The following is a 19,411-nucleotide window of genomic DNA, read 5'->3' as shown; positions in this document are numbered from 1 at the left end:
CCGGCAGAGGCGCCACCTTCCCGTCAGGCCCCGCGGCACGGCGGGCCGCCGGAGCGCTGTCTGTCAGGCAGCGGGCAGGGCAGGCCGGCGTCTGCGGGGCGGGGCGCGGCGAGGAGAGGCGGAAGCCGGGAGGCCGCTGAGGTACCGTCCCCGACGGGCTGCAGGCTGTGTCTGCGTGCGGCGGGGCGCGGGCCGGGGAATGGAGCGGTGGGTCGGGGCCGCCGCGGGCTGGGGCTCCCTGTGGGGAACCGGCTGGGGCCGCTGGCCGTGCTGGGAGTTCTTGGCCGCTTGCGCGGTCATCGGTGCCGTGGGCTGGCTGCTGCGGCTGCTGGAGAGGAGGCCGGGCGGCCGCGGGGCGCCGGCGGCGGCCATCTCCTCCGCGGTCCCTCTCTCCTCCGCGGCGCCGCTCTCTGCGCGGAGCCGGCGCTGCAGTGGGAGCCGCCCAGGTGAGAGACTCAGGGAGCTCGGCGGGGGGTGGCGCTGCCTCTCGCTCCGCGGGGAGCCGGCGGGGCCGTGGGCACCGCCCGGGCAGGCCTGCGGCCGCTCGGCCTCGGCGGGCCTTTCCTGCGGGCGCAGCTCAGGGCGCTCGACTGCGGCCGCGGCCCCGCCGCCCGCTCCCTCTTTGTCACGCTCGGATCCCGGCCGCGTCTCCGGCCGCCTCACGGCGACGGGGTCTCTGTCCGCACCGCCCTGCTCCCGATTCCTGCTCTTGCGCGGTGCTCCCAAACCTCTCCCGCGTCGAGCTTGCCGTCCCTTGCTGGGGATAGAAATAGATGTTGGTTTTTCGCTCCTGAGAAGTCGTCTGGACCGCCCCGGCTGCTGCTTGTCCTTCTGGTTGTGGCTTTCCCGTAGTTTATTCCAAGTTTGTTTTGCAGTTCTTCTGCCACGTAGCTCTTAACTGTTGGTTAATTTGGCAGTAGGCAGGATAGACAAGTACCTGACTGCCCGGTCACAATTATTCTGCCATGTGCAGATCCTAGCAGTATAAATATAGCCAGGGACAGGCTCTGGGTCTGCTGTAATTCCTCTGTCAAAAAGAAAAAGCCACCTTGTTTTCTTACATTGCTCGTTTATTGCAGGATTTAATAAGTGGTGGAATAAAACAATATTGCCACCTTAAACATCAGTCGTTCATCCTCACTTGGGGAAATTTCTGGGGGAAGCATTTTGCTGTTTCATACTTGATGGAGTCGGACAAGGGGAATACATTTCTTACTCAGTCTTCCGATTTTGTTTGGTTTGGAAGAAGGTTTGAACATGTGGTTGTTGTTGCAGTAGTGTATTTCTGAGGTTGCAAGTCATGCCGTTTGTTTTGGACAGATCAGAATAGGTGATGTGGTTAAAAGCTTATTGAAGAGAATTCTTTGTGCTGACAGGAAAATCTTAAACCAAAGATTGATTTCTTTACTGTTGGTCTGCTTTGTCATTTTCCTTGTTGATTTAGTTGTGCCTGAGTTGAAATGGGTGCATGAAATAAACGCTTTTTCATACCTAGAATACTTTCTTACATGGATGAGGAAGAAAATTGTGGGTGCTAAGTTCTATCAAAACATAAGACACCAGAGAAGTCATTCCTTCCTGACATTTACTTAACCATAAGCCAAGAGGAAAGATTATGCCTGTGCCTGCATACCCCGTGTGCGTGAATTACACATATGTGAGGGTCTGCTTTTCTGCAGGTTGATTGTGCTGGTTCTGGACCTTAGAAGTAGGAGCATTTCTAAGTCAATTATTTAAGGTGTTACTTTATGCTGACTCTCTTAAATGTTTGAGCTGTTTCTCCAGTAATTTTTCTGGCCTCTTTAAGTTTTCATCTTTACTGTCCTTTTCCAGTTACACAGTCTCAATCCTTAGCATAGCAACTGGCCTTAGGGTTACATTTTATCTCTTGATTAAAGCATAATGGCACCACATTTATTTAAAAAAAATAAAAAATAGAGGATTAAGAACAAAAAAAGCAAGAAGATCTTTCATATCTGTCTTTACAGTGGGCAAGTCAGATAATTCTAACAGGGAGGTTGCTTGGAGGCTCAGGAATCATAAGGGAACTAGAATACTTTGGGGAGGTAGCTCAGCAGCAGCTGTGGCTCTGCCACAGTTGTTTGGTATTTTAGAGCTGAAATACTTTGATTTCCCATGGTCTCATTGAGGTCCCAGTTAATATTTGTGAAGTGTTCAGTGACTGAGGAATGTTCTCTGACCACAAGGTTTTAAAATTGGACATTCAGAAAAAAAAGAACTCCCAAAGGAGATGTCCCTCCAGGAAAACAACACTCAGGCTTACAGCACAGTCAAGTTGTAATGATATTTGAAAACCTGCCTAAAGTTTGGCATGAACATACTTTCTGTAGTATTTCATAGTATTAGAAATGTAATAGTTTTGCAGTCAGGTTCCAGTGAAGATTTTACTTGGCTATACTGAGTATTGACTGAAAGTTGCAAAAACTGCTCTGTGCCTTTGGGTTTGATTTGGGTTTTTTTAAATACCTGAAAAGTGTGCGTTTTTAGTAGCTTAATCCTTGGGTAATTTTGAAAGCAAAATTGCCATGGCTGTCATTGGTGTGTTTTGTGATGCTCCTTTTGGCAATACACATGGAAAAATAAAGGAGTTTGTACTGCGAGTCTGTGATCAAGGTGCAATTTTGGAATTGCTTCTGAGTTTGTACACTTTGACAGAACTAATAATTAACTTGGTAGGAGCCAGTATTTTGGGCGCTGCATCCCTGCTGTTTTAGGGTTCACCACTGTTCAAGCCTCACATTATTTTCCCAGACAAAAGGTACCTGCCCGTTGGAGTGGATGTTCTAGTTCATGTTAAGGACTGCTTGTGCACCCTGTTCATAAAGCCAGAGAGCTCATAAATTGTGAGCATTTCTCATATTGCCATATGCATCCACAAATGCTCTTTTGAGGAGATTTAGTTTAAAATTATAGGTGATACTGACTTCATACCTGGGAGATCACTTTGTCTCTAGTGGAGTAAGATTAGGAGTTGTATTTCTCCAAATATAGCATGACATAAAAATAGAAATAAGTCAAGTGGAAAAGCTGCAGATGCGTGTTCCAGTAGTCTTAAATTTCATAAACTGAGGATGAAACCTGGAATTGAAAATAAAGTACTAAAAATATCATATACATCTCCAAACCAGTACAACCCATGAAGTGGCTAGGCAGCAAAGGAAGGGCTAGTTTAAGAGTCGAGTGAAAGCAAGCTGAAGGAATACAGCAGCCTAATCATTTCTGTCTGGAAGCTGTCCTTCCTAACTAGTGTACAGCCAGAAAAAGTCACAGCCTTTGTGGAGATAGGTGGATTCAGTATCTGATGAAACAACCTGAAAGCTTCCTATGTTCCTGAGGTGTCCAAACCCTGGTTTTCAGTTGTGTTTTTCATAGCAAGAAATTCATAATGGCATCATGTTGGTTTTAGTATCTTCTTGCTGACCATGCAGAAGCTGCATGTACATTATATTGAGGGAAGTGAGCTGGGGGATTTGTAGTATCATATCAGAGAGAAGGATTTTCCTTTGGAAGGGGGCAAATTCTTCCAGCTCTTGCTCTTTGTTGGAGAGGGAAATCCGAAAAGGTCATCAGTTCTCGTTTCTTGGTTTTCTTCTCAAAACCAGGGCTGGGAAACAACATCTTGTGCAAATAGTTCCAGCCTTGCATCATGGCCAGAGGTAGAGAGCCTGCAGAGGCTGCTGCATCGTAATTTATGCTGTATGCTTTTGTCAGCTAGAAATTCTTATGGAAATAACAGAAATGGAGTTGTGCTTTTAGCTGTGGGTGCTGCCTATCCAGAATCTCTTACTGGGGCTCACTACTTACCCTGTTCTTGTATTCCATGACACACAGATATTGTGTCTTCCTTGGCAGGAATCAAAGGTTTCCCAGTCTCTCATAAATCATATAAATATCCTGCCTTGAATTTTCACTCCAAAAGAAATTTGAAAAGAACAAACAGGAATAAAATGTGCGCTGTAAATGCTCTTTCAAGTGGTTGTTAGAGAGGGAAGTAAACTCTTGGGGTAAGTCCAATAGCTTAAAAATGGCTTTAATGTGTTGAGTTGGAAAATATTTTGTCTTCCCTGCAAATGCAATAATCTCTTCAGATCAGATAAATTATCATGAGGCACTTTTATCTTTGGCCTTAATACAGCGTTTAAATAGCAGGAAGACCAGTTGTGATGTTCTTGATAGTTCATCTCCTTTCTCTTCCACTTTTCCTATAGGTGAAATAACAATGGATGCAATATTAGCCCGATTGAAGCAGCTCAGTGCTGATGAGCTTAGACAAGAAATAATAAGAGCAGGGCTGAAGTGTGGGCCCATTACCTCAACCACCAGGTTTATTTTTGAAAAGAAATTGGCTCAGGCATTGTTGGAGCAGCAAGGAGCTCAGGGAGAAAAAGGATCTGCTGCGTCAGGAGAGGCTGCTGGAAACGTCCCATCTGACAGCAGCCAGGCAGAAGCACAGGCGGCTTTGAAAACCACAGCAGTGAATCACAATGGTCATGGAAGTGTTCCTGAAGAGGTGGACTTCGGGTACTGTGTAGGTCTGAACCCTCCAGAAGAAGATGTGATGCATGTGAATGGTTCAGCTCCAGCCTGTGGAGCAGGATGTGTTGATTCACAAATTAGTACTCAGACACCATCCAGAGATCCTCCACTGTTCTATGGTGTTTGTCCTGTTTATGATGACATACTGGCAAGGAATGGTAAATATTAATTTATTTTATTTGCAGTGATAATAATTTTACAATGATGTCTAAATCTTTTTCTATATTATGAGTGATATAGGCACCACTGTATTAGTGCTTTAAGCATTACTTGAGTTATTTTTTGTTTCTGTAAGTAATGTTTATTGGATCTTCTGAGGCACAGGAACAGTTATAAGACATCCCGGGTGTTCTGCTGTAATGGTGGATACACATGACAGTCCTCTACTCCGTGTAGCTCAGATGAAGAAAGCAATTTCCTACTGCTGCTCTCATACCCATTCTGTGCCTGTAATTCCTCTCAAGAATAAAAAGTAATCCTGCAAATAAACAAACCCATATTTATGGTGTCATCAGTTGAAGCTTAAATGATGTAACTGATTTCATATATTCCTTTCTATGTTAATGCCAAATGGTATCTAGAAACATCAGTCTTCACTTTTTATTGATGAATACTGCAATAAGGAATTGCTACATTATGTAGTGGCAGGGTTACAGTAGAGCATAAGGGATTGTTTGAGACAGTAGTATTTCTCTTAAACAGTATGTTCAGAATTCTTAATTTGTACAAATTAATGCAAAAGGAGAGGAGGAAGGGTTTGCTTAATATCTAAGGTTCTGTGTAGAGGTCTTAAAGTTGTGACAGTGGGTCACTTACGTAGTTGATTTTTCTGAACAAGAGAACATGGAAGGCAGTGCAGGGTGAATAAGCTGTGAGTTTGCTTTTCAGTGTGGATGTGAGATACTTGCTTGTTGAAGCTAGCCCATCTGTTTAAAAAAAAGGTCGGATATGGACTGATGTGAACACTGTCCATGTATTACCTGGTCTTAGCTGGAGTGTGTGAAATTCTTCTACTTGGTTTCCAAGAGACAAAAATAAAAAGGACTTTGGATTCGTATGCCACATTTGCTGGAGAAAACAATTGGAGGCCAAGCCGGGAGGGTGGTCTGAGAATTTTGAAATCTGTTTCTAGGAACAAACCCGAGATTATTGAAATAACTTTGATTGTACTTTACTGCAGAGAGAATACATGTTTATGAAGATAAAAAGGAAGCTCTTCAAGCTGTTAAGATGATTAAGGGTTCCCGTTTTAAAGCTTTTTCAAACAGAGAGGATGCTGAGAAATTTGCTAAGGGAATCTGTGATTATTTCCCATCTCCAAGCAAGTCCTCTTCCTGTCTGTCTCCAGTGAAAATGGGATCATTTAGCAGAGGTAAGTGAGGCTGTTTGTGAACAGTAGATGCAATACAGAGTCTGTTATTTTTTTTAAGAAGCAACAACTTAGTACCCAATATACTAATAATAGAAGAAAATTCAAAGGGTGATGCATCTTAATAAATTGAAATCCCTTTAGAGTGGTGGTATTTAAGGTGAGCTGTACAAATGTTAGCTCACAAGTCCAGAGCTTGCTCATTAAATAAAGTTGCTGTCTGACAACCACTGTTTTCATGTTTTGGGTTTTTTTTTCTTTCTGTGAAATAAATTAGAAACAAGCAATAAAAAGCATGTTTTAGTTTTTAAATCAGAATCTGGTTTTAGTTCTGTATAAAGTGATGCTGTCACTGGAGAAGTCATCCTTAAAGTTACCTGATGCTTTTCCAAGAACAGAGCACCAAAGTTTATGTGCAGAAATAAAAAAAAGCAGCAGAGTATGTTGGGAGCTTGTAATTCCTTTTCTGAAGGACTGCCACGGAAGTAGAGCAAAGCCCAGGAATCAATGGAAAGACTGCTTTTTGAGTTTAAAAGCATAAGGTGTAAAAAGCTTTAAAAGCATGTGTGGTTTCTATGGCTTGTTATGATGAAGTAAACTGGGTACTTTTAAAAGCAGTTGTCATTGTTTTGGTTTGCATGGAATTTACACTAAAAAATCTTGCTCCTCTTCTAAAGCTGACATGTTGGTAATGGCCTGTATAGATACGTTGCTTAATAGTCTGTGGTTATATTTGGTAGGATTTGATTTTACTCATGGACATCAGGATTTTCAGGTTTAGTGAGATGCTAATAAAAGTGCTCAGTGTATTAAAACTACTTTATTTTTGAGTAACTTTGTAAGTGCAGAAATAAAAGGGTGAACACGATCTTACTTCCCAGTGTACCTGGTAGCAAGATTGAAAGCACTCAGCAGCCACAGCACTGCAAAAATAATTCTGCTATTCAAAACATTCTTATTTCTTGTTGAATTTTGATTGGGAATTGTAAATGATGGCGTTTATGAGTCCCTCTTAAAATCTGAGACAGTTTTACAGGATGATTGTCATGTTCTGCCTCCCTCCCTATTACTAACTACTAGTATTTTTGAATGTCTTGTCATTGATCTCATTTTTTTTACTCCTGTACATTAAGCTCCTGTCCATTAAAGATGCGAAGTTAATACATATTGTAGATCAAAACCTTGGTTTTGTGGCCTGGTTATGAAAATAGCCATCACTGAAAAGAATGTATCTAGAAACGTGTTACTTGTGTTTTGATAGATGGCTTATGCTCTCCTGAGACCGAAACTGTTAATAAGGAGAGAGCCAACAGCTACAAAAGTCCCCGTACTCAAGATCTTACTGCTAAACTTCGGACAGCTGTTGAGAAGGGAGATACAGCAACATTTTCAGATCTCATTTGGAGTAACCCTCGCTACCTGATTGGGTCAGGAGACAATCCTACAGTTGTACAGGTAAAAAACTAAAGTCAAAAGATGCAAGTTGTGGTTCAGTGATTTAGCCCTAAGGCCTGACGAGCAGAACTGGCAGGAATATTGTTTCCTATTCCTCCTTCAAGATACCTTGTGCAAAGTTTCTCAGTGCTTGTTGATAATAGCTGGAAGCTGAGAGAAACAAGGCAGTTGTCTGTCTTGTGAATGTCCCCCATCACAACTGAGAGTTCGCTTTGCTCCAGAAGAGCTGCAGTAACGTAACTGTGCAGTTCCTCAGGGGAAGAACAGTTTTATCCAGTAGAGAAAGAACAGTCTTGTCTGCATCTTAAATCTATGTACAAGGTGCCATTTAGCTAACACTGTCAGTCTTACTTTAACAAATGACTTCCATCAGACCAGCTTTGTGAAGCTGTTGAACTTTTGTATGTAATAGATTACAGCAAACTGAATTTTATATATATACATACATGGCCCCCATTTTCCTGCTCTTTTTACACACTGAACTTCCTGTCTCTTCTTATTTGATCTCTTGATATACCTCCTTTGCCACGTTTTTGCCTAGATTTAAAGAACTACTGTATTCTTATGCTACAGTTAAGTACAAGAATATTGTTAATTGTAAGAATAATGTGGGTATAAACATGCATAAGTCTTTATCATGTAATTTACTGCAGTTCTGGATGTTTATGTACTGGTCTGTAATCATCTTTTCCTAATAAAATATAAAGAAAGAAAAATTTAACTATAAGACTGTTAAATCAGGTACATGTATGGGCATAAGAAAGCTGTTTAGATCTCAGTTCATTCTAATGTCTGTTGGTTTATTTTTCAGGAAGGGTGTCGATACAATGTCATGCACGTTGCTGCCAAGGAGAATCAAGCTGGTATCTGCCAATTATTACTGGACACTTTGGAAAATCCTGAATTTATGAGGCTTATGTATCCAGATGATAATGATGTCATGCTGAAGAATCGCATCCAGTATATTGTTGATCTTTACCTTAATACACCAGATAAAGTGGTAAGGTTGGAATGTTTGACAGTTTCTTATTATTATGGAAACAACTGGAAGGTGTTGAGGATGTGTAAGGGATAAAATGGAACACTTCTAGCAAATGAGCTATTAATGAGTTTTGCATGTCTTAATAATCATTATTCGATAGTGTGGTGGGAAAAGATGTATTAAGAGCCCTGATAATAAAAGTCATGATATTTATATGCTTATCTAGTCTCAAAGTAAAGTATGTAGGATTGACTTTATCATGTTTACAGATGCATGTGAATTTTCCTGTTTCACTGCAGGGATTTGATACTCCATTGCACTTTGCCTGTAAGTTTGGGAATTTGGATGTTGTTAATGTGCTTACCTCACATCCAGCTATTGTGAAAAATCCAAGGAACAAGTACGATCAAACTCCAGCAGAAGTGAGTCTCTCCTTGTCCACACAAAGCCAAAGATGTTATGCCTGATCGATACTTTTCAAGTTGAGACATTTGCTCACCCTTGTAGATAGAGGCTTGTTGTAAGATACCAATGTCATGATTAGAGTGTAAATATTTGGAACATTAAAAATAGTTTATGTTGATTGTATCTTGGGTGAAGTTCGAGGTTTTATGATTCACTGCCTTTTCTTTGCAGTATCCATTTTATGGATGTGGCTGTATTTAGCGGTTTGTTCTGTTATGGATTAGAAGTCGTGGATGGGTAGAAGCCAGTAATGTGACTATTCAAAAAGAACATGCATTTCAGTTGTTTTGAGATTGATGTCTTCTGCTTTACTAACAAATAAAATTAATTTAACAGGTAGTTTGTGAAAGAAGCAAGAATAAATCTGCGGAATTGAAAGAAAAATTAAGAGAGTACTTGAAAGGTCTGTATGCAGGGTTTTATACTGTATCGGGCATGTGTTCTGGCTCTTTACTCTCTCCTCTTTGCTTTCTGTAGCATTTGTGTTCATAAATGGTGGTAGTGTACAGTGCTGTGAACACCGAAGAGAAACTGACAAGGAACAGAAAACTTTTTGTCTTCCAAATTGCATGGGCAGCACTGTTGCTGTATGGATCACAAGGTTATCCTCAGCTCTGTAACGCAAGCATGGCCCTTCTTTTATTCAGCATGCCTGAAGCAGAAAGTTTAATCTAAAAGCAAACAAAAGGCCTTTGCAGAGCAAGAGATTTGTGTCGTGTTGGGAACTCGTGTAATTTCTTTGACATAGAACTTTTCATTGTTTAGTCACGTGGGTTTAGGCGTTTGCAAAAGCAGGGTGTGAAATTCGGTGAAGATCCTTAGGGAAGGGAGAGATGCATCAAAGCAGGTATTGGTGTATTTGAGAGAGAAGGGAGCCTGTACTAGAATACAATCTGTAAGCAGGCAGTAAGTGTTGAGACAGGGATCTTGACTTACAAGTAGTTTTGCTAATGCAGTCAGTTCAGATGGTTACATATATGGTGTACTGATATTGCAGGAAGAAGCAGCAGGCTGATGTAACACAGGCGTCGTGAGAGAGCTTTGTATTGTTTATTTTAGGCCGATGCTATGTACCGCTCCTGAGAGCAGATGACAATTCCTCAGCTCCTGTAATTGGTGCTCCGTGGTCACCTGATCAGATAGATGACAGCCCCCAGAGAACTTTACCTAACTACATGGGCAGCCCCAAAGATCCAGTGTTGTCCATTAGAGCTTATGCAGGCCCCATGAGTCCCTCAAAGGTAAGGAGAGAACTTCATATGACTCTAATGCCTATTTTTTAACCTTTTCATTCATAAGGAACCAAGTAGTAGGTGTTGGGGTAGTTTTTGAGAAGTATTGATTGTATAGTGAGAAAGCAAAGCCTTTTGTTTTCAGGAGGGATACTTTGATACCAGTTAAGTATATTACAGATATTTCTTAGAGTCATTTGTTTAATGTGAGCATGCTGGAAGTATGACAGCTTTAGAAAGGGTGAATAAATACAACTGAGGACTTTGTTTGATGCTTGAATTCTTCAGGATGGAGTTTTATCAAAATACTTAATGGTTTTTCTTCTAAATACACTGTTGGTCAATTTTCTGCTCACCTGACAGAAATGTAAATTCATTTTATGCTATGAAAAACTTCACCTGGGGTACAAACAGTGCATTGTTTTGACTGCTGATAGATACTTCTTGTGTATGAACGTAAATCTTGGTTGTCGATGATTTTTGCCATATAGTTTGTTAGTTTACAAAAATCTGAAACTTTATTCACTACAGGACTTAAAATTCAAACTTCAGATAGACAATAAGAATATACCCCTAATAATTATAACGTGTCTGTGGAATTAAATATATCCATATGAAAATATCAACTTTGCATGCTAGAAAGTCCACTATAATGACATGGCAAAATAAGGCATTCTGGTTTGTGCTGCACACAAATTAAAACCAGGCAGACTTGGTATCTGTGCAGTTTACTTTAAGATGGTTGTACATTATGATCTTTACTACTTTAATAAGCAGTGATGAGATAAAAGTAGCCAGTAATACCGGGAGGGGTCACTTTAGGTCTGGTATGAGACTCTTCATAACCAGAGCTGAGCAATACTTGTGGTAGAACTTGAGTTGTTTGCATGTAGAGAGAGCAAACAGCTAAAGGCCTTCTAAAGCTAAGGGTAGGCATTCACCCAGCACTGAGGTAGCTTCGTGTCCTGGGGGTAGGATTTATAATGATTTCTGTTTTTTAAAGGCTGAAGAATTTCGCAGGCTTTGGAAGAATCCGCCTCGAGAAAGAGCTGGCTTCTTCCACAATGTCAGGAAATCTGATCTGGAGAGAGGTGTTGAAAGAGTTGGAAGGTATCTAAGAGAGTATCAGTATAAAAAATTAGCAATAGAGCAATTAAAAGCAAAAGACTTGTGCTGAGAGTACGGTTTGTTACTGAACAGTATCTTGGGACAGAAGGGACTGGCAGAAACACTGTGTGGAGTATAAACTGCTTGGATTTTTACTGTATTGTGTAAACAGTGTTGCTAATAATTTCAAAGAAAGATTTTAACTATCACTGAGGTTATCTATAGAATACTTTTCTCAAACATTTACTTGCCTAATTTGTGAAATCTACAGTTAGGCATAGCCTACTCCTGTAAAATGGAGGGACTGTTAAAAAGATAGCAGGGTGAAAACACCCTGATGCAAATGTACTGCGTTATAAAAGCTGTGTGTTGTGGTGTGTGTCCTTGCTGGTAAAATACCTGTATCAGTAATGTATGGAAAAAATATACCGTGGTGAAAGCTAATCAGGTTTCTGCCTTTACAATAACCCCTCACTTCCTCCTGCCTCCCCTAGTCCCAAATAGAAAAGGCTATTGAATGCAGTAGCATTCAGATTATGCTTGCATCAGTGGGGATTCATCTCCATCTGATGTCTGCATAAAGTTGGCATAAAAATAGCAATATTTATGGTGCTAACTGTCAGAATCATACGGTTACATTTGGAAGTGGTTACAGTAGAAAAATGAGATGATGCTGTGTTTGCTGAGGATGTGTGTGTGGCTGTTGCAGACTGTTTGTAGCAGAACCGTGTTGCCTCATTGCGCGTTTGTACTCCTGTTAATAGCTGATAATGTGTTCAGAAAAGTTACTGTCAAACTGCTATTTATGTCTTCACAAATGATTCGTTTTATTTTATTTATTGCAGGGAGTTAGCTCATGAGCTGGGGTTCCCGTGGGTTGAATACTGGGAATTTCTGGGCTGTTTTGTTGATCTGTCTTCCCAGGAGGGGTTGAGAAAATTAGAAGAGTACCTGAGTCATCAGGAAATGAGCGAAAAGGCTCAGCAGGAAACAGGGGAAAATGAAACCTGCAATAGATACAAAACTCCACACCCTTCTGGTAAGAAAAGGGCAAATGCTACGAACAACAGTTTGTACCTAGGGAGGAGAGGGAGAGAAGGGCTTGGTGCCCAGGGGAAGCAGTATTCACCTGTTGTGGTTGCTATTATTAATCTGTTATGCAAACAGTCTGATTACAGCATTGACAAAGTAGCTACCAGGACTGTGAGAGTATGAAAATTGGAGCAGACCTCATTAGATATTCCTTCTGTGTCCTGTGATGTACTTGTATTTGATTGTAGCTCCCAAATGAAATTCCTGTAAGAAAACCTCTCTCTTCAGTTTGTTTTTACTTAGAGCATTTGGGAATTTATCTTGGAGCACAGAGGTTTGTAATCTACAGATACAGAATAAATAACTTTTTAAAATAAAAGTGTAATTCTTTACAGTTAGGGGTGAAAGACAAAGTGAACAACCTGGGAAAGCTTTTATACCTTCTTAGACCACAGTTTGCCATGTGTTCATGAAAGGAGCACATCGGTCCCAAATCTCTGTGCCGCCTTCTCCTCTTCTGTGGGATTACAGATTCAAAGGGGCTCTGGTACTGGAATACACCTGGCCTGACACCCTGAAGGACAGTTGATGGACTAGGCATAAGCTTTTGTGCTTTGGAAGAGATGAAAACTTAAGCAATATTTTCCTACCCTATTCTGCTTTCTCCTGACTTTATCCTTTGTTACTGGTTAATGACTGAAGTAGGAAATGCAGCTCTCAAGTGACTGGGATATAAAAGGTTATTTGCAAAAAAGATTCAGCCATAATGTTGTAATTTTACATTTGTAGCTCAGTTCATGCTGCTGCATAAGTAGAGAAGGCTTCAATCATTAGAGTAAGGCATAAAGATTGCATTCTGTTCAAAGCCTTTTCATGTGTTGCTCTTATTACAATTGTTTGCAGGCAGGAGTAAAAAGTGCTGCAATTCTATTTCTGTTGGAGCGTTTCTGGATGATGATGATGATGATGACATGAGCTTAGAAGAAATTAAAAACAGGCAAAATGCAGCTCGGAATATCAGCCAGCCTCTCATGTCCAAAGAACCCAGCATTGACGCCATTGGAGATGCCGAGTGTGACATCTTGTCCATGGGGCGTACAGTAAACATCATAGAAACATCAGTTCACCCCAGACACTACGAAAACACCGCTTCTTCCAGCAAAAATGGATTTTGTAATCCTGTGTCCAGTGAAAGGATCATCAGTGACAGAAAGCATTTGCATGATGGAGAAGAACGCCTTATAGGGCCTGTTTGCAATTTGATGTCGGAATTTGAAAGCCTGTCATTCCAAGAACAAGGGGTTCCCAGAGAATCAAATAAAATCACTGCAAAAACTCAGAATGAGAGAATTCTGGCTGAAGGAACAAGTCAGATGAGAATATCCAAGGACTATCTGGATAAGGCCTGCCATGCGGTTTCACTGGCAAGTTCTTCTGAGCCAAGCGTTACAGGCAAACCTGGAGAGACCAAGTTAAGGACAGAACACAGAGTACCAGTAGAAAAGGACAGACAGTCCAGGGAATCTGGAATTCAGGCTAATGAGGCACAACGTCAAGAACTTTCTTCCCAGAAATTTCTCTCAAAGACTTCACCCACAAATGACAATTCCAAGATATTCCTGTTTGGGTAAGAATTGTCTTTTCTAACACTGATTTGCCCTTTGGTTATTATGTATTTAGGGTTATTACGTATGCAAAACAAGATGCTTTTTATAATACCACTGACAGCCAGGCTGAGGTGATGTGATACTTAGCAACAGTAGCCGCAGTCAGCCTTGAATGATCTTGACGTGTTTCAATGCCAGTACAGAGCCATGAGGTTTCCTTGCAACTGGAATAGTGTATCTAAAACAGGAGGGAAGAGGAAGAGAAGTCTTTGTTTCCAAGTCAGTTTTGGTTAACTTTGCGCTTTACCATTCATCTGACAAACTTGGGACTTGAGGATGAGCCTGACTTGGATTACCAGAGTGTTTGCTCATCTCTTGGGATGTCCTCAGAGTAAATTTATAAGTTTTATTTTATGGGACTACTGTGTAATAATGGACAGTCAGTTGTGGGGGGGCTGTTGGAGAATTCACAGAGCAACTCTGCGTATAGAGAGTATGCATGATTTGTCTGCTTATATAAAAAAGACATGTTTTGGGATTGGGATGTTTCATTGCCAGAACAAATACATGGTTCCCTTTTCACCCAGTTCTGTTTATATTCCAGGGAGCAGCCCTCGAAGCTGGATAGTGATGTCTTGGCAGCGATAGAAGCAGTGGAGGTTGATCCACAGAAATACCCAACAGTCTACAAATGGAAACATGCAGTGCAGTCATACTCTTCATCTGACAGGCAAAGGTATTTCTGATGAGTTGAAATAAGGTTTTTAGCAGAACAGCTGGAATTTCACAGCTATTTTATATTATAGTTTATATTTTACTAGCTTACTGCTCACAAAAATCTGGTTTAAAATACTCGACTATACTTAGTGTGTTTCTGAAAGTAATCCCCAAGCCTTTTTGGCTGGTGTCTGTTAATAAGGGATATTTGGTGGTGCAAATTCCTTCCATTACCCTGCACTTCCAGATAGCTTCATCACACCTATACAGACAAATCAATTGTGTTTGCTGACTTATACTTGGGTCCTTCATTGGTCTTAATGGTAGTTCTAACGTCAGTTGGTAATTCACCCCTGTTGTGCATGCAGGGCAAGAGGATTGTGTTGCCCTGAGGCACTCAGGGTGTGCAGAGCAATGTTTAACTTAATATCTGCAAGCATCTTTTTATTAGCTTTTATTTTTACTTCTACTTACCCTCTGCTACCCCAGTCCAAAGGACTTGTCAGTGTGAACAGTGGTGTGCGTTAAGCTTTTGTAAAGCGTGTCATGTTTTGCTACACTAAGAACAGAAGCATTTGTTGGGACACCTGAAGACGTTCTACAGCTCCTATGTTTTATTTTGAATGCTGTTGCTTTTGGGGACTCAAAGGGACAGTTTTTGTATAGGTGACTTCATTTGATAATTGCAGTAACATTTATTTCTACTGTGACAGACATTGGTTGATACATTTATTTCTAGTGTGACAGACATTGGTTGATGTGGTGTCCTTGGACCACTTCTCAAAGGCAAATTCTCTCCCAGTTTTTGTGATTATTTTTTGAAAGAAATAGGCTAATTGTCAGGCTTTTTTTCATTCCCATTCTGTTGGCTGAAAGGTCCGGGGTGCTCTTCTAAAGAGCTAAAATTGAACATGAGTTTTTTAGATGTAATCACTGCTCTACTGCATAAGTAAAAATGATTACTGTAATTATTTGACAGTGTCATAGCTTGCTCTGCCACTGCAGAAAGCAGCGCAGTGGCGCACTGGCTCACTTTCTGTTTAGGTGTGTAGGATTTTGCCTGCAGAAATCAGACCAAAGCAGTAGGTCTGTCAGAAGAAAACTGCTTTCAAAAGGTGTGAAGTACGCCCTGGGCAGGCCTCGCTCTTCTTCCAGCAGCGGGGCTGGGTGGGCTGAGGTTCATTTGTTAATTTTATAACCCCTTTTAAAATACCTTTAGCTTATCGCATGTTTTCTGTAGTGGCTCAGCTGAAGAAACAGTCTCACACAGGAAGAACAGCTGCTAGGAAGAATCAACCTTTGGTCATTCTGCTTTGCTTAAGATAAGATTTAGAGGAAAAGGAATGTTTTTTAAAGAAAAGGGGTTTCAGTTTAACAAAGGAAATACTTTGCTTTCAGTGCAATTGTAGATGCTAGTGCTTACTGAGTTAAGAAAATATCTGACCCTTGCTTATATATAAAAATGGTGTGACTGCTGTGGCACCCAAACACAGATTGTTTTTGGAGAGGTGATGGGGAAATCACACTCAACCCCAGCAGCCTCTGCAACACCTACCAAGGTCAGGTCGGCTTTGACCTGGGTGTCCTCTTCTTAAGGGGGCATTGGGCTAGAGCTGCCCACGTGCTCCACAGGCACCATCTTTTGATGCAGAAGACCTCTTACTGATGAGATATGTCCACATGTAATCTATTGTGCTGGTGCTGTTTCTTCTCAGACCTGTCTGACCAGTTATGATTTGTTTCTGCTGGTGCCTTATTTCTAAGCTCTACAAGTGATGCTGAGTAAAGAAAGATGCTACTCTCCTCAATGCAGTTTTCTTAACGAAATGACTTCTTGTTTCTTTCAGTTGGCCAAGTCCAGCACTGAAGGCAAGATTCAAGTCCCAACCTGCCACTGCTGGCCTTCCCGGTGCTTTTGTGTATCCCAATTCAGGAAGAAATAGTCCTGTGACAGGAAGTCCAGGAAAATACAGCAACACGGCCTCATTCTCTCCAGATCCCGGGAGTCCCGGGCGCTACAGTCCGGCCTGTGTCAACCACGCTCTGCTGAAGCTGCGCTACTTTTCAGAGCCTCCTGCCCACTAAAACACGACTCATCTTCCTGGGACTGCAGTTGTATTTTTTGTTAGAGTGGAGGAAATACCACAATGTTACTAAAGTGACATGAGGTTTGTACTTGGCTATTTATTTTTCCTCAATTGAGGACAACTGTTATGTTAAAAAAAAGAAGAATCTATGTCTTTATGCCATATAGGAGATAGATTACTGGTGATGCGCGAGTAGTGACAGTGCAGTTGTCCAGTAGCTGTGAATTAACCCTTGTTGCCAGTGAAGCAGTGCCCAAACCTTCACCTCGAAATGAACCCATCAGCCCTCAGCTGCAGAGCTGCTGCTGGGCTGGACTGGGAGAGGCACAGTCCCAGTGAACACACATCACAGGAGAGCAAAGTGAGGGCAAGAAGTAAAACGTTCTTCCACTTGCAGGGGGATGCTCAAGGAGGAGAGCCTAAAGCAAGGCCTGAGTAAAGAAATGACAACGTTCCAGTGCTGAGTAGGGACGTGAAACCCTGTGCAAGAACAGACAGTGAGTGTTCACAGCCAGGGGTTTGGTGTAGGCAGTTGGACACACACACACACACACACACACTTGTATAGATGGTGTAGCTATGCACAACTTTATGCAGAAAAGTCTTTGCTTGTTCTGAAGCTGTTAAAACCACCGTGATACACCAAGTGCTTTGTCAGCAGGGCACTAGAGATCACTGGTATGCCTTTACATCTTAGCTTGAAGATTAGAAAAATAAATAAAGATTAGCTGTTTTTCCCACAGAAGCTTCTAACATTAGCAGATTTTGATAGCTGTTACACAAAAGCACATCAGCAATAATAACAGCAGATTTACCAGCAAGACACCGTTAACAGTCTAGTTTGTCCTCTCTTGGGGTGATGGCCAGTGGCCCATAAGTTACTTCCCAGCTGTAAAGAGAAATAGGAATAAGGACTAAAAATATTTTTATTGAAATCTAAGCTTTTAGGATGTCTCTGGGCTTGCTGTGGTGATCAGTTTTTGTTACAGCAGTCAGTAGTTCTATTCTTTAGCCTTCTATCAGACTTGTAGCGACAGTGCGGTGCCAAGACTGACAGATGCTTTTCGAAACGGAAGACAATATCCGTTATCATCAGGCTTAATGGTTGTAAGGTTACTTGAAACAGAAAGCTCTAGGTGTTGACAGCTCAAGGTAAAGAAAAAAAGAAACCCTATTGTTACAGTTTAAAGCTGATCAGAAAATTGAAGTCTGCCAAGGCAGTGCTGGTAAAAAGGGAAGGGTTTGGAGTCACTGGTGCCACACAGTAAGTGATGGGAGGCCTTAGGTGGCTGTAAACCAAGGGTAGCACTTAAGAGACAGAATGGGGCAGCACAGAGGGGCTGAGCCCCAACCACCCCAAGGCTGAGGCTGGACATGAGGATGTGAGGCTGGAGCTCAGGCGGTGCGATGCTGGTGCAAACGCTGCCACATGGACACAAGGGCACACCCAGCAGGAAGGTCCCGATTTGGTACAGACCTAAAGAACTGCACTTAACACTCCTGCAAGCTTAATAGTGCCTTTTGTAACATATTTTTTTAATTACACTTTTGTTCTTTTAGAAGCTAAATCAAAAAAAAAAGTGGCATCCACTTACTATGGGCACGTAAAATAGATTTTCTTCTGGGCTTTGTGAACAGAACATGTTTTAATGTCTCTCAGTTGGATTATTTGGTGCGACAGCTCTCCAATGGGGGAGAGTATTCCTTTTAGAAATTACTCTTTAACAGATTTTTTAAAAGCTCTTTATAATGGGTCAAGCCTATTTCCAATGAGCTGGGCATTAGAAAGAGCTACTTGACACAGCTGCCGGTTGGTCAGTGAGATGCCCTACATGGAACTAGGGTGGGAGGGGTGTGTGGGATGTCGTTCTTTAAGAGACATTTTAAAACCCCACAGCCATGTGCTGTTGCACTACCAGGGACATTAACTGACTCTTTCCCCAGGGTTCTTTTCAGTCTGGTTTCTCGCCGCAGTAGGCTCTGTGGTCACAGACAACTTCTACAGGTCACAAATAACTTCTGTAGGTCACAAATTCCTACTGCTTTGGGGAATTTTATTCTAATAATTTAATGGAAATGATGTTTTTGCCATTCTGGAGAAATGAGGCAATTGCCTGATCCCGTTAAAGCCAAATTCCTGGGGTGAGGGGCCACAACCGCTGTCATCCACCCTGCCCCTTCTCCAGCTGTTGCCCTTTTGACAAGCTGGTTACAGAGAGGGATATGAACACTTCTCCCCTTTTGCCTGTATTATGTTTTGATTTTTGTACTATTTAAATGTATATTACTGGTATGTACATGTAGGCACACACCACCCCCTCCCACCTTCCACTTTGTAATTTTGTTCTGGTTTGGTCAAGAGAGTATTTTTTTTACCTGTCTTACTAATGTGCATTAGTCCAGTTGTACTGCATCTTCTGAGGTCATTTTTCTAACAACATCTACTTCAGCTATTAAAATAAATAAATAGCCATCTATGTAGCAATTTGCTTATTCACGATTGTGCTCTTCCACACCAAGTCTGGGGCAACACTTTAAATCAGATTCATAGTGCTTGAGTTGTTTTCTTCCTGGCCAAAAGTTCACTGGAAAAGATGCAAAAGCTTAGTTGTGGGTTTTGGTTTTTAATGAGCCAAATGTCATATTAAAAAGTTACCCCACTTTCTATTAGGAAATATACAAGTAGCTACACCCATCACGCTGTGTTTAGTGTGGGGTGCGGTGCAAGCAGCTGGGCTGATACCACAGGCAGTCATTACTTGGTACTTGCACAACTACATGTGTTGTTTGGGTGTGTGCAC

General features: G+C 41.6%; 1 protein-coding gene across 3 annotated transcripts; it reads left to right on the top strand.

Annotated features, from left to right (window-relative positions):
* ANKLE2 (ankyrin repeat and LEM domain containing 2) lies at positions 1-19,084 on the top strand. 3 transcript variants are annotated; one of them, XM_061370879.1, is made up of 13 exons: positions 1-141; positions 4,230-4,715; positions 5,738-5,929; positions 7,188-7,381; positions 8,193-8,381; positions 8,663-8,785; positions 9,165-9,231; positions 9,888-10,069; positions 11,064-11,170; positions 12,013-12,206; positions 13,103-13,826; positions 14,411-14,542; positions 16,371-19,084. In XM_061370879.1, exons 2-13 carry the CDS (start codon positions 4,241-4,243, stop codon positions 16,606-16,608), a joined length of 2,817 nt encoding a protein of 938 aa, XP_061226863.1. In that variant the 5' UTR covers positions 1-141; positions 4,230-4,240; the 3' UTR covers positions 16,609-19,084. The 3 variants fall into 3 exon arrangements, with proteins under 3 accessions (XP_061226863.1, XP_061226860.1, XP_061226861.1); XM_061370876.1 differs by lacking the exon at positions 1-141 and adding an exon at positions 148-446; XM_061370877.1 differs by lacking the exons at positions 1-141; positions 11,064-11,170 and adding an exon at positions 148-446 and having other exon boundaries at positions 12,092-12,206.
* Positions 19,085-19,411: the final 327 nt, after the last annotated feature.

This window comes from Neopsephotus bourkii, unplaced genomic scaffold (assembly GCF_033783945.1).
Source record: "Neopsephotus bourkii isolate Nb327-2 ecotype Australia unplaced genomic scaffold, CSIRO-AGI_Nbou_v1 NB_1542, whole genome shotgun sequence".
Taxonomy (NCBI): domain Eukaryota; kingdom Metazoa; phylum Chordata; class Aves; order Psittaciformes; family Psittacidae; genus Neopsephotus; species Neopsephotus bourkii.
This window is presented reverse-complemented; position numbering and strand designations above follow the sequence as displayed.